Raw genomic sequence first — 14,368 nt, 5'->3', positions numbered from 1 at the left:
AATCATCTTGCAGCTATATACAAGTGCAGGCTGCATCATTTGGAAAGTCTACACATTCCAGGATGCGAATAGTCCTGAAAGAAAAAAAACATTGTTAAACATGTTTTGAAGTAGAATTGGAGCTCTGAATATACAGGTGAGGAATGGTGTTTGTAAAGAAAACCCACTGGGAAGTTGTAAGCACTAATCTTGATTTTACATCCCTATAAACATACACAGACTCGTGGGACTACAATTTTTTGAACAGGGCTACCTTCATGTATTGTTTATTACATGGGATGCCTGACAAGGATATCAGCCCATACTGCCTTCATTTTCCATTTAATGCACCCATAATAGAAACAACCTTAATGAGTTGACTGAAAAACAATTTTCTATTCATAGAGCCATAGAGTCATAGAGTGATACAGTGTGGAAACAGGCCCTTCGGCCCTACTCAACCACACTGGCCAACAATGTCCTAGCTACACTAGTCCCACTTGCCTGCGCTTGGTCCATATCCGTCCAAACCTGTCCAATCCATGTATCTGTCTAACTGTTTCTTAAATGATGGGATAGTCTCAGCCTCAACTACCTCCTCTGGCAGCTTGCACCCACCACCCTTTGTGTGAAAATGTTACCCCTCGGATTCCTATTAAGTATTTTCTTCACCTTGAGCCTATCTCTGGTCCTCGATTTCCCTACTCTACCTGATCTATCCCTTATGATCTTATACACCTCTATAAGATAACCCCATATCCTCCTGCGCTCAATGGCATAAAGACACAGCCAACCTAACCTCTCCCGATAGCCTACACCCTCTAGCCCTGGCAACAACCTTGTACATCTTTTCTGAACCCGTTCAAGCTTGATAATATCTTTCTTATAATATGGTGCCCAGAAATGAACACAATATTTTCAATGCGGTCTCATGAACATCTTAACATGACCTCCCAACTTCTATACTCAATACTCTGACTGATGAAGTCTAAAGTGCCAAAAGCCTATTTGACCACCTTATCCACCTGCAACTCAACCTTCAAGGAACCATGCACCTGTACTCCTAGATTCCTCTGCTCTACAACATTACCCCGAGCCCTACCATTTACTGTGCAGGTCCTGCCCTTGTTCGACATCCCAAAATGCAACACCTCACACTTCTCTGTATTAAATTCCATCAACCATTCCTCCACCCGCCTAAGCAATCGATCCAGATCCCGCTGCAATTGTTCACAACCATCTTCATTAACTGCAAAACCACTAACTTTTGTATCATCAGCAATCTTGCTAATCTTGTCCTGTATGTTCTCATCCAAATCATTGATGTAGATGACAAACAGTAACGGGCCCAGCACCAAACTCTGAGACATACCACTAGCATCCAGTCTGAGAAGCAACCTTTAACCATTACCCTCTGTTTCCTTCCATGGAGCCATTTTGCTATCCATTCAGCTATCTCTCCTTGGATCCCATGAGATCCAACCTTCCCGAGCAGCCTACCATGCAGAACCTTGTTGAATGCCTTACTGTACACAACATCTACAGCTCTGCCTTCATCAACCTTTTTGGTCATGGCTTCAAAAAATCAATCAGGTTTGGCCCGAGAGCTGTCAGAGCAGATAGCAGTTCTCCCATCACATTTTTGCATTTTGCTACCTCCCATACCTATTCATCCCCAACCCTCTTCTATCAGGAATTTATTCTGGCATTTCTTAAAGAACATCTTGTAAATGTGACGTCTGAAACCAAATGGACTTTTATGTTTACCTGTTCATTGAAAGTGGTGAAATTTACTGGGAGTGCAGATTAGCTGTTAACAGTATTACCTGACATTGTCAATGCAAGAGTAGTTGAAATGTTGTCGTCTTAGTATTTCCTCAAGCTCTTCAACAGTGCCTGTCCCACACGACTCTCTGTCAGAAAGAGGAAATATTTTCATAATAGGTTAAGGATGTAAGTTTAAACATGCTAAACCAAATATTGCCATTGCACATCACAGAGGGATTTCCATTCAGTTCTTGCCCACGATGAGATACTTGCAAACTAAGCACTCCCTTTCGAGTTAGATAGCTCGCCACACCATCCCTCAAACTGAAAACAGTGAAAGGAAAAGATGCTGCATAAAGGAAAATATTTTGGATTGAAAAAGAAAATGCTGGAAATACTCAGCCTAACATTTAGTATCTGTGGAGAAAGTTACAAAATTGAATGATTCAAGTAGGCAGCATAACTTTAGACTTGAGACTTTAGGGATACAGTGCGGAAACAGGCCCTTTGGCCCACCGAGTCCGCGGTGACCAGCGATTGATACATACGCTAGCACTATTCTACACAAAAGGGACAATTTACTATTTTACCAAAGCCGATTAACCAACAAACATGTATGTCTTTGGAGTCTGATGAAAATGTATTGATCAGAAACATAACTCTCTATACTTTCTATACTATTGATAAATAGTTGTTGTATTAGCTTTAATTTTGTATTTTGTGAGTGATTTCAATTGTAATCCGATAATTTAAAAAGTACTAGATACTAAACACTGACAATTTGATTGGTCCTCACCTTGCACCCCACCAGTCTCCACATCCAACATCTCATTCTCTGACATTTCCGCCACCTTCAACATGATTCCACCACCTGTCACATCTCCCACCCCTTCTGCCTTTCGGCAGAGACCACTTCCTCTGAAGCACCTTCCCAACCTACCCACCCTTTCCCCAGGTACTTTCCCCAACAACCACAGGAGAGATAACACTTGTGCCTACACTTCCTCCCATCCAGCAGTCCTTCCGGGTTAGACAGAGGTTGACATGCACATCTTCAAACTTCATCTACATCATTCAATGTCCCCAATGTGGCCTCCTTTACATCAGTAAGACCAAGTGTAGACCAGGCAGCCATTCACTGAACTTACCATTCCCATACTGATCTTTCTGTCCTTGGCCACCCCCATTGCCAGAGTGAGATGACAGGCAAACTGGAAGAATAGCATCTCATATACCGCTTAGGTAGCTCACAACCCAATGGTATGAAGATTGAATTCTCCAATTTCAAGTAATGCCCATGCCCCCCTCTCTCTTCCAAATCCAGATGCAACCCCATTTCTCCCACCCTCTCCCAAATACCCCAGTCACCCTACTCCTTTCCCTTCCTTTGCACATTAATCTCCTATCCTCAAATCCCCCATTTCCAGGTAATTATAGTTTAACATTAACCATATAACCATATAACCATATAACAATTACAGCACGGAAACAGGCCATCTCGACCCTTCTAGTCCGTGCCGAACACGTATTCTCCCTTAGTCCCATATACCTGCACTCAGACCATAACCCTCCATTCCTTTCCCGTCCATATAACTATCCAATTTATTTTTAAATAATAAAAATGAACCTGCCTCCACCACCTTCCCTGGAAGCTCATTCCACACAGCCACCACTCTCTGAGTAAAGAAGTTCCCCCTCATGTTACCCCTAAACTTCTGTCCCTTAATTCTCAAGTCATGTCCCCTTGTTTGAATCTTCCCTACTCTCAGTGGGAAAAGCTTATCCACGTCAACTCTGTCTATCCCTCTCATCATTTTAAAGACCTCTATCAAGTCCCCCCTTAACCTTCTGCGCTCCAAAGAATAAAGCCCTAACTTGTTCAACCTTTCTCTGTAACTTAGTTGCTGAAACCCAGGCAACATTCTAGTAAATCTCCTCTGTACTCTCTCTATTTTGTTGACATCCTTCCTATAATTAGGCGACCAAAATTGTACCCCATACTCCAGAATTGGCCTCACCAATGCCTTGTACAATTTTAACATTACATCCCAACTTCTATACTCAATGCTCTGATTTATAAAGGCCAGCACACCAAAAGCTTTCTTTACCACCCTATCTACATGAGATTCCACTTTCAGGGAACTGTGCACAGTTATTCCCAGATCCCTCTGTTCATCTGCATTCTTCAATTCCCTACCATTTACCATGTACGTCCTATTTTGATTTGTCCTGCCAAGATGTAGCACCTCACACTTATCAGCATTAAACTCCATCTGCCATCTTTCAGTCCACTCTTCCAACTGGCATAAATCTCTCTATAGACTTTGAAAACCTACTTCATTATCCACAACCCCACCTATCTTAGCATCATCTGCATACTTACTAATTCAATTTACCACACCATCATCCAGATCATTGATGTACATGACAAACAACAGTGGACCCAACACAGATCCCTGTGGCACCCCACTAGTCACTGGCCTCCAACCTGACAAACAACCATCCACCATTACTCTCTGGCATCTCCCATTCAGCCACTGTTGAATCCATCTTGCTACTCCACCATTAATACCCAACCATTGAACCTTCTTAACCAACCTTCCATGAGTTTAACATTAAGACCACGTTAAAATAAAGAAAGTTCTGATGAAAGGTCTTCGACCTGAAATATGAACTCTCTCTTCTTCCCACAGATGCTGTCTGACCCGCTTTGTATTTCCAGCTTTTTCGGTTTCTATTTCAGTCAACATTAACTAACCTACTTAGTTAGATTGTATTTCCATCAGACTGCCTAATTATTTGCATACATTTCACAATATATAATGGTAGTAACGACTTTAGACTTGCTTAGACCTTCACCACCATACTTCAGTAAGTGGGTTTGCTTATTCGTCCCCTTGAAATATGCTCTGTATGTGTACTAGATGGAGTACAACCGACCTGCACAACCCTAATCCATAGGTTTTTCTCCTAGGCCTGGCCAAGTTGGCCATCCTCGAGTCACGGCGCCAGGTAGAAGAGGGCTCTGCCCGAGCCAGCTGCCTGCCCCTTTTCCGGAGTTACGTCTGCACCCAGGTGGTATTAGCAATGACTATGCGCTGCCCACGGGAACCCTGGGGGATTTCCAGGACCGCTGGGCACCACGGTGGGTGGAGTGCACCTTTAATAAGGATAGTGATATAGTTGTATCACAGTTCATTTAGTATCTAAGAATATTTGTTATTATCGTGTTGGGTTTGTTTGTATTGTTTTGTATTGTACATATTATTTTTGTAAATAATTGATTAAAATTATTTTTGCTTAAAAAAAAAATCCATAGGCTCACATTGGGATTAAGACTGCAGACGGTTCAGTTTAACCTCAAAGATTTGCCTGGGAGAGGACTGAGATCGAGTTTCCATTGAGTACTGAACATAGAGTTTGGTCTTCCCAAACTAAATTCAAATGAAATTTCTGCTCATCCAACACTAGATATAAGGAAACGATTTATTCCTCAAATAGTATCACACACTTAGTCATTCAGCCATGTTTCCATTTTGTGGTATATTGTGAATAAATTAGGCTCTTCCTATCATTTCTAAATTTTAAGCTGATTTCCTTAGAATTATCAATTAAAAGGAAAGTGCACTTTTTCTCATTATTGCTCTTCTAATGCGATAGTTTACTGCACTAAATACCTACTGGCACTATTTTAAAATGATCAAACTTGCTTATTAAATACCTGGACTGAAATAGTTAAGTAATATTTGGTGCAATCCTTTAGTGTTAAATTACATCTATATACATCTAATTGTTTTTCACCACTAAGTTCAAGTTTCTTTACAAAGGGATAACTTAATTAATTAAGTGCTCGTCCATCTGTTGAGAAATGGATTTCTCTTAATTCCTTTACCTATCAGGTCCATTGATGTTGTCCATGATCCAAATCCTTACTTCAGAGATTTTGCTCTTATTCCAATTGGGGAGCTCATATTCTGCAAAAAACCTATAGGGAGAAACATAGAGTCATATAATGATACAGTGTGGAAGCAGGCACTTCAGCCCAGTTTGCCCACACTGGCCACCATGTCCAAGCTACACTAGTCCCACCTGCCAGCATTTGGTCCATATCCCTTGTTGTGAGATAAATTAAACTTTCACTACTCGTAATTTACTTCACTTTATTTAAGCTTTAAGCAACTTATTTCTTTAATACATAAACTCAGAAACGTCTGGCAAACATGGCTGATTCCGCAGGCTTTTCCCGCCCGAAATACTTCGCACATGCGCACACTCCGGAAATGTCCTGCACATGCGCACACTCTAGAAGAGCTCCGCACATGCGCACATGCGCCCACTTCATTCTCCCCTCCTATTTATAAGGTGAGACGGTCAGGAAGTTTAATACGTCTTGATGACCGTCGCAGCACTGGAGCCTCAGGGGATAATGGTGTTTCAATAGCTGGGGGTAGATATATTGCTTGGTCATCAACTTCACTCGTATTGTTATTTAGATTTTCAATTTTAGAATTTCTTGTAGAGGTTTCCATAGAGGATGCTGGAAGTGTTGGAGGAAGTTCCCGATTAGTGTTATCAAGAAGTGACGGAGCTGACGGAGGAAGTTCTCGATTAGTGTTATCAAGAAGTGACGGAGCTGATGGAGAAGACGGACATGGTGCAAGGTCACGAAGTGAAACAGTCGACTGACGTCCATCCCGATACTTGATAGTTGCATAAGAAGGGTTGCATCAGTCAGTTAAACTTCATCAACAAAAAGTTCATTCTTATTTAATTGGACATAATGACGAAACAATACAGGCCCAGGGCTCGTCAACCATGATGGCAGAGAAGTACCACTAGAAGAACGCCGTTTGAAGTTAAAGAACCGCTCGTGTGGAGTTGTATTGGTAGCAGTTGACAGTAGAGATCTGATGGAGTGTAATGCATCTGGTAGAACACATTCCCACTGCTGATCTGGTATATCATTTGATTTTAAGGCCAGTTTCACTGCTTTCCAAATGATTCCGTTATACCTCTCAACCTGACCATTTCCAATAGGATGATATGGTGTTGTTTTACTTGTTGCAATTCCTCTCTTAGAAAGGTAGTCCTTTAAATCTTTTGACATGAATGAGGTGCCCCTATCAGAATGTATGTAACTTGGAAATCCACATAATGAAAACAGTTGATCTAAACATTTGATAACCATAGCAGCTGAAATATTTGGACAAGGAAAGGCAAATGGAAACCTGAAATATTCGTCAACTAAGGTAAGTATATAAACATTTCGAGAGGAGGATGGTAAAGGCCCTTTGAAGTCAATACTCAAACGTTCCATAGGTTGAGTAGCTTTGATCAAACTTCCTTCTTCAGGACGGAAGAACCTTGGTTTTAATTCAGCACAGATTCTACATGAAGCACACGTCATCTTCACATCTTCTGTAGAGAAAGGTAAGTTTTTGGAACGAACATAGTGTAACAAACGAGTGACTCCAGGATGACACAGCCCATTGTGAAGATCAGTGAGTGCAGAAGAATGAACAGAGGCACAAAATGCTCGAGTTAATGTTCCCGGAGCAACATTATCCTTACTAGGGCGGTACTCAATTGAATAACTATATGCAGATAATTCAATCCTCCATTCATGAATTTTACTATTTTTAATCTTCGTTCGTTTCCGATTATCCAGCATAAAAGCTACTGAACGCTGATCTGTTATCAAAGTGAAGTGCTGGCGAGCAAGGAAATGACTCAATTTCCTCACTGCTTCAATAATTGCTGTAGCTTCCTTTTCGAAGGATGGGTAGTGCAATTCACTACCTTGGGGAGTACGAGACATGAAAGCAACTGGTCGTCCTCCTTGATTTAATGTTGCTGATACTGCTAAATCAGAGGCATCACATTCAACAACAAAGGGGAGACCCTCATCGATGGCGTGTAATGTCGCAGATTCCAATTGTTTCTTTAAAGAAGTAAAGGCACCAATTGCTGTAGAGTCAAGGGGGAAAGATTTTGCTCTAATCAAAGGTTGAATTTTGTCAGAAAAATTTGGTATCCATTTAGCATAATATGCAAACATCCCAAGAACCCTTCGTAGAGAGTTTAATGTTGCTGAAACAGGTATCTCTTGGAGTGGGCGGAGTCTTTCTGGATCAGGCTTGATTATATCATTTCCAACCCAATAACCAAGAATATTAATTGATGATACTGATGTTATTGACTTAGCCTCATTTAATGTTAGATTTTTAGAATGTACAACATCTAAAAACCATTGTACATTTTCATCATGTTCAGTTTGGTCTTTTCCTGCTATAGTTATATTATCAAGATAAGGGAAATTATCTTTAAGGTTTTCCTGTTCAACAAGTTTGTCCATCTCTCTCTGAAAAACAGCCACGCCATTAGTTACCCCAAAAGGAACTCTGCAGTAGTGATATAATTTCCCATTTGCTTCAAAACGCAGTGTATTTCTTCTCTGATTCCGTCAGAGGAATTTGATAGTAAGCACTTTTTAAGTCAAAAGTAGAGAATATCTTATACTTAGCTAATGTATTGATAATCTCTTCTATTCGAGTTAATGGATATGCATCAAGCTCCGTGAACTGGTTTATAGTTTGAGAGTAATCAATGCAGTCTCTTTCTATGTCTCTCCAAGGGGTCCTTAATCCACGACAACTTGTGCCCTCCAAAGGGAAGAACTGGGTTCTATAATCCCTTCTTGTAAAAGATTAGTTACTTCTGTGTTGATAAAGTTCCTATCATCTTTACTAAAATGTCTTGATTTTGTAGCAATTGGCTTGCACTTGGAGGATAAATTAGTGAATAATGAAGGACATTCAACAGATGCAGCCGAAAAACCACACAATACTGGTGGCTTTGACAATACAAGATCAGGCATAGTTCCTTCATACATTATTTGAAGTGATCTGTGCAGTTTCTGGAAATCCTGACCTAGAATTATATCGCTACACAAATTTTTCAAAATACCAAGACATACAGATTTATAGCTAGTTTTGTTCAGAATAAAGTCTACAATACAAGATCCTATAATTTGAGTATTGAGAGTTGTCAGAACCATCGCGATTTCTCTATTTGAAGGAATTATAGTTAGATTTAGTCGGGCCACAACTTGTTCACTTATAAAACTTTCTGAACTGCCAGAATCACGTAGTACATTAAGTGTATGGCCATTAATGGATACCGTTGTAGCTGCATGAGACAAGCTCTGAGGAAATGCAGCTGTAATTGCACATAAAGAAGGTATATACATGGCAGCAGTCACACTTTTAGTAGTTGCTTTGGACTTGCATACTAGAATAATGTCCCTTCTTGCCACAACTATTACAAGTTGCCTCTCGAGCAGGACATGTCTCTCTCTTATGAATATTACCCCCGCAAAAGTAACAGTTCCTTTTTGAATAATTATATGTTGCAGCAAGGGCACCTTTATCAGTAGAAATTGTTTCGGTTTGCTCCATATTAGTACTTGGGTGAGATTCTTTTGTAGTAGTTGCAGAATACACATTAGATGAGCCATAAGCATCTGAATTTTTCTGAGCCAAGTCTAAAGAGTAAGCTTGATTGTAAGCTGACTGTAAATCCAAGGTTTTGTGTTCTAATAGTCTCTGTCGTATTAAAGGCGATGCCAAACCATTGATAAAAGAGTCTCGAATAACTTCCTGTCGATATTGATCAGCCGTAACTGCTTTGAAGGCACAGTCTTTACTAAGTCTTTGAAGTTCTTGTAAAAATTCATCAAGTGACTCACCAGGTTTTTGTTTCCGAGTAGCAAGGAGGTGTCGAGCGAATATCACGTTGGGTGTCTTAACGAAGAGTTTGCTTAGTACATCAATAGCAGAATCATAAGTTGTACATTCCTCTATGTAATCATATACATCAGAAGAGACGAAGCTTATTAATGTCTTGAGTCTGTCTGGTGCATCATTGCCACACTCATCAAAGAAGTTATTTAGTATACAAAGCCAGTGCTTCCAATTCTTTGCAGCAGCAGGTGAGTTGGGATCCAGATCCAAGCGTTGTGGTTTCAGTAGCTTCTCCATCCCAAGTCGCATGGCCATCCGAAGGGGGGGTGCGGAGGGTCCTTTTTTTTTCTCACCTCAGTCTTAAATGGCTTCCCCTTTATTCTAAGACTGTGGCCCCTGGTTCAGGACTCGCCCAGCATTGGGAACATTTTTCCTGCATCTAGCTTGTCCAGTCCTTTTATAATTTTATATGTTTCTATAATATTCCCCCTCATCTTTCTAAACTCCAGTGAATACAAGCCTAGTTTTTTCAATCTTACCTCATATGACAGTCCCGCCGTCCCAGGGATCAATCTCGTGAACCTGCGCTGCACTGCCTCAATCACAAGGATGTCCTTCCTCAAATTTGGAGAACAAAACTGTACACAATACTCCAGATGTGGTCTCACCAGAGCCCTACACAACTGCAGAAGAACCTCTTTACTCCTGTACTGAAATCCTCTTGTTATGAAGGCCAACATTCCATTAGCTTTCTTCACTGCCTGCTGTACCTGCACGCCAACTTTCAGTGACTGGTGTACAAAGACGCCCAGGTCTCACTGCACCTCCCCCTCACCTAACCTAACCCCATTGAGATAATAATCTGCCCCCTTAATTTTGCCGCCAAAGTGGATAACCTCACATTTATCTATATTACACTGCATCTGCCACGCATCTGCCCACTCACTCAACCTGTCCAGGTCTCCCTGCAACCTCCTAACATCCTCTTCACAGTTCACACTGCCACCCAGCTTTGTGTCATCTGCAAACTTGCTAGTGTTGCTCCTAATTCCCTCTTCCAAATCATTAATATATATGGTAAACAGTTGCGGCCCCAACACCGAGCCTTGCGGCACTCCACTCGCCACTGCTAGCCATTCTGAAAATGACCCGTTCACTCCTACTCTTTGCTTCCCGTCTGCCAACCAATTTTCTATCCATGTCAACACCCTACCCCCAATACCATGTGCTCTAATTTTAGTCACCAGTCTCCCGTGCGGGACCTTATCAAAGGATTTCTGAAAGTCTAGATCCACAACATCCACTGGCACCCCTTCATCCATTTTACTTGTCACATCCTCAAAAAATTCCATAAGATTAGTCAAGCATGATTTCACTTTCATAAATCCATGTTGACTTGGACTAATCCTTTTATAGCTATCCAAACACCCCATTATTACCTCTTTAATAATTGACTCCAGCATCTCTCCCACCACCAAAGTCAGGCTAACTGGTCTGTAATTCCCTGGTTTCTCTCTCACTCCTTTCTTGAAAAGTGGGATAACGTTAGCTATCCTCCAATCCACAGGAACTGATCCTGAATCAATCGAACATTGGAAAATAATCACCAATGCGTCCACTATTTCTAGAGCCACCTCCCTGAGGACCCTGGGATGCAGACCATCAGGCCCAGGGGATTTATCGTCCTTCAGTCCCATTAGCCTACCCAATACTATCTCACCTAATGAAAGTTTCTTTCAGTTCCTCTACCCCCTTAGATCCTCTGATCTCCAGTACATCTGTTTGTGTCTTCCTTAGTGAAGAGATCTGAAGTACCTGTTCAATTCTTCTGCCATTTCCTTGTTACCCATAATAATTTCACCCATGTCTTCCTTCAAGGGACCCACATTTGACTTTGCTACTCTTTTTCCCTTAACATATCTAAAGAAGCTTTTACTGTCCTTCTTTTATATTCCTGGCCATCTTCCCTTCATACTTCATCTTTTCAGCCCGTATTGCCTGTTTTGTTTCCTTCTGTTGTCCTATGAAAGTTTCCCAATCCTCTGGCTTCTGGTTACTCTTTGCTGCGTTATACATCTTTTATTTTAGTTTTATTCTATCCCTAACGTCTCTTGTCAGCCACGGTTGCCTCCTACTCCCCTTAGAATCTTTCTTCCTTTTTTGAATGAAATTATCCTGTTTCTTCCGGATTATGCCCAGAAATTCCTGCCATTGCTGTTCCACCGTCATTCCTGCTAGGATCCCTTTCCAGTCTACCTTTGCCAGCTCTCTCATACCTTCATAGTCCCCTTTGTTCAACTGCATCACTGACATTTCCGGTTTAACCTTCTCCTTCTCAAATTGCAGATTAAAACTAATCATATTATGATCACTACCTCCAAGCGGTTCCTTTACCTCGAGTTCTCTTATCATATCTGGTTCATTGGACAACACTAAATCCAGAATTGCCTTTTCTCTGGTCAGCTCCATTACAAGCTGCTCTAAGAATCCATCTCGGAGGCATTCTACAAACTCTCTTTCTTGGGGTCCTGAACCAATCTGATTTCCACAGTCTACCTGCATATTGAAATCCCCCATCACCACAGTAGCATTACCTTTGTTACATGCCAGTTTTAACTCCTGCTGTAACTTACACCCTACATTCGGGCTACTATTTGGGGGTCTGTAGATAACACCAATTACTGTCTTCTTGCCTTTGCAATTCCTCAACTCAATCCACAGTGACTCTACCTCGTCAGTCCCTATGTCTTTCCTCGCAAGAGCTACCCCCCCTCCTGCCCATCTGCCTGTCCTTTCTATAGGGTGTATAACCCTGAATATTAAGTTCCCGGGCCCGATCCTCCTGCAGCCACGTCTCAGTCTCCCCTTTCTCCCCTTTCACATTAAATCTATGTCCGTTAGTTTTAGACTGCCCTACCTTAGAAGTAAAAATGACTATCTACACTAGCTATGGCCATCTATGGGGTTCATTCTGTATTCAACCTTGATAAAATTACTCTTCAGCCTTCTAAGTTTCAGTGAGAACAAACCCAGCCTGTTCAATCTCTCCTTCTATGTAAAGCACCTCACTCCAAGCAACATCCAGGTGAATCACTTCTACATTATTTCTAAAGCTACCACATCTCTCCTGCAGTGTGGTGATTGTATACAATACTCACCAATGTGACCAATGTCTTTGCCAACTCATTGTGAACACTTGGAGATAAAACATTGTACACAGATGGGGGGGGGTAATGCTGTAGGTTTGTCTTTAGTAAGGTAGTGCTGATGGTAATGGTAGTAATTTAGTCTGTTCAATTGCCAAAAATTGCAACCACTGCATGAAATCTATGTAGGACTGGAAAGATTAATTTCTTACTTAAAATCCAGTTTTGTACTGCTTGTCGGAGGCGGATTTCCTCGGGCTGCTAGCTGCTAATGAAAATCGATTGGACTTCCATTCCCGGTTTATTTAAAAAAAAATTGGATTAAAATAAAAGGCGACATCTAACCCCCTCAATGCCTACAACATGATGGATCGCAAGAACGGGACAAAACAAAGGGTAAGTTTACATAGAATCTTGCTGCTTGGGATGGCTTTAATCTAATTTTACGTTGCGAAAATGTTATTTGGGCCCCATACGAACCGGCAGTGTCTTTCCTGCCGAGATGGGGTTCAAATTCACCGCAAATGCAACGTTCCAATCGATCGCGTTCCAGAATCACCCACTCGCAAGATGATTAAAACACAATTTTTTTTTGGACAATGATGTCATAAGCTGTCTAAATTGTCTATATTTTATGTTATTCTCTCTCCATGATCATTATTTTTAAACTAAATATTCACAACAGTTTGAGTCACATGTATTGTGCACAAAATAATAATTTTGATTATATTTTGAGTGGATGTTTCTGGATTAATTTATGGGAATTAAACATTAAATTCCTTCCATCTGGCATATAAATTCATGACAATGAGATTTAAAAATCATGTTATATTGTGAATTCTTGTGGGAATGGGATTAGTTTGTTATTTGGATACTTAGGCTATATAAAAAAAATATCCTTTTCTTAAGAAATGGAATCTGCAGGATATTCTTAATGGGAAAGTAGTGGGCAGAAAGGCATGTCATGTGTGGTTTGAAGACCAAAAACTTGTAGTTTACAATGCCAAAATTGAAAAGTTGAGGAAAAACAAGGTGTACAGATTTGCCTATTGGTTACAATCTGAGGAGTATGATGATGCTACTGATTATGATATGCCAATGTACCAACTAGCAACTGATCTTCTCTATAAAGACTTGGTCTATTGGTAGAAATTGTAATTTATTTACCTATCTGTTACAATAATATTAAAGTTCTGTTCTTGAGAATATCACATTTTTGAATTTTCAAGGCAGTCTGGGTGTTTATTACTATTTCCGTCACAACGGTCAATTTTGTGATTAGCTAAAATTAGGTAATTAACTAATTATATGCTTTAATTTCAGGTCATCCAAGTAAGGTGTTTTATATTTGTTTTAGAATGCCTAAATCAATAATAACTGAAAATTTCATTCAGTTCTCTTAACTTTTAAGAAAGTTATGGGCTTTTGACTGTCCTCGATCACAGCTTTTGTGTTAAGTCAATGGAAAAGCAATAGGGAACAAGATGCTAATTTCTGAATATGAATGTGGCCATAACCTTTTTAATACTGAAGATATGAAAGTGAATTAGGTGTCAAATTAAACTTCGTTTTATGCTTTATCTGATGGGATAAATTGCAGACTTGATTTTTTAAATCTCAAAATTTTCTAACATTGCTACTGTCTGGTATGCCTGAAACTGACTGTTTTTTCAGTACAATTTGCAGTTCAAGATCTATGCTGCACACTAGCACACTCAAAGTTGCAGGACCATC

General features: G+C 40.5%; 1 protein-coding gene across 1 annotated transcript in view; it reads right to left on the bottom strand.

Moving 5' to 3' along the window:
- Window positions 1–14,368, bottom strand: part of LOC116973094 (ADP-ribosyl cyclase/cyclic ADP-ribose hydrolase 2-like) — a 33,757-nt gene continuing 19,389 nt past the window's right edge. Inside the window, exons 6-8 of the mRNA XM_033020827.1 lie at window positions 5,639–5,731; window positions 1,806–1,892; window positions 1–74 (exon numbers count right to left, since the gene is read on the bottom strand). Of these exons, the coding sequence (XP_032876718.1) occupies window positions 14–74; window positions 1,806–1,892; window positions 5,639–5,731 (241 nt within the window). The 3' untranslated portion in view covers window positions 1–13. The remainder of the gene's footprint in view (window positions 75–1,805; window positions 1,893–5,638; window positions 5,732–14,368) is intronic.

This window comes from Amblyraja radiata, chromosome 1 (genome assembly GCF_010909765.2).
Source record: "Amblyraja radiata isolate CabotCenter1 chromosome 1, sAmbRad1.1.pri, whole genome shotgun sequence".
Lineage (NCBI taxonomy): Eukaryota > Metazoa > Chordata > Chondrichthyes > Rajiformes > Rajidae > Amblyraja > Amblyraja radiata.
This window is presented reverse-complemented; position numbering and strand designations above follow the sequence as displayed.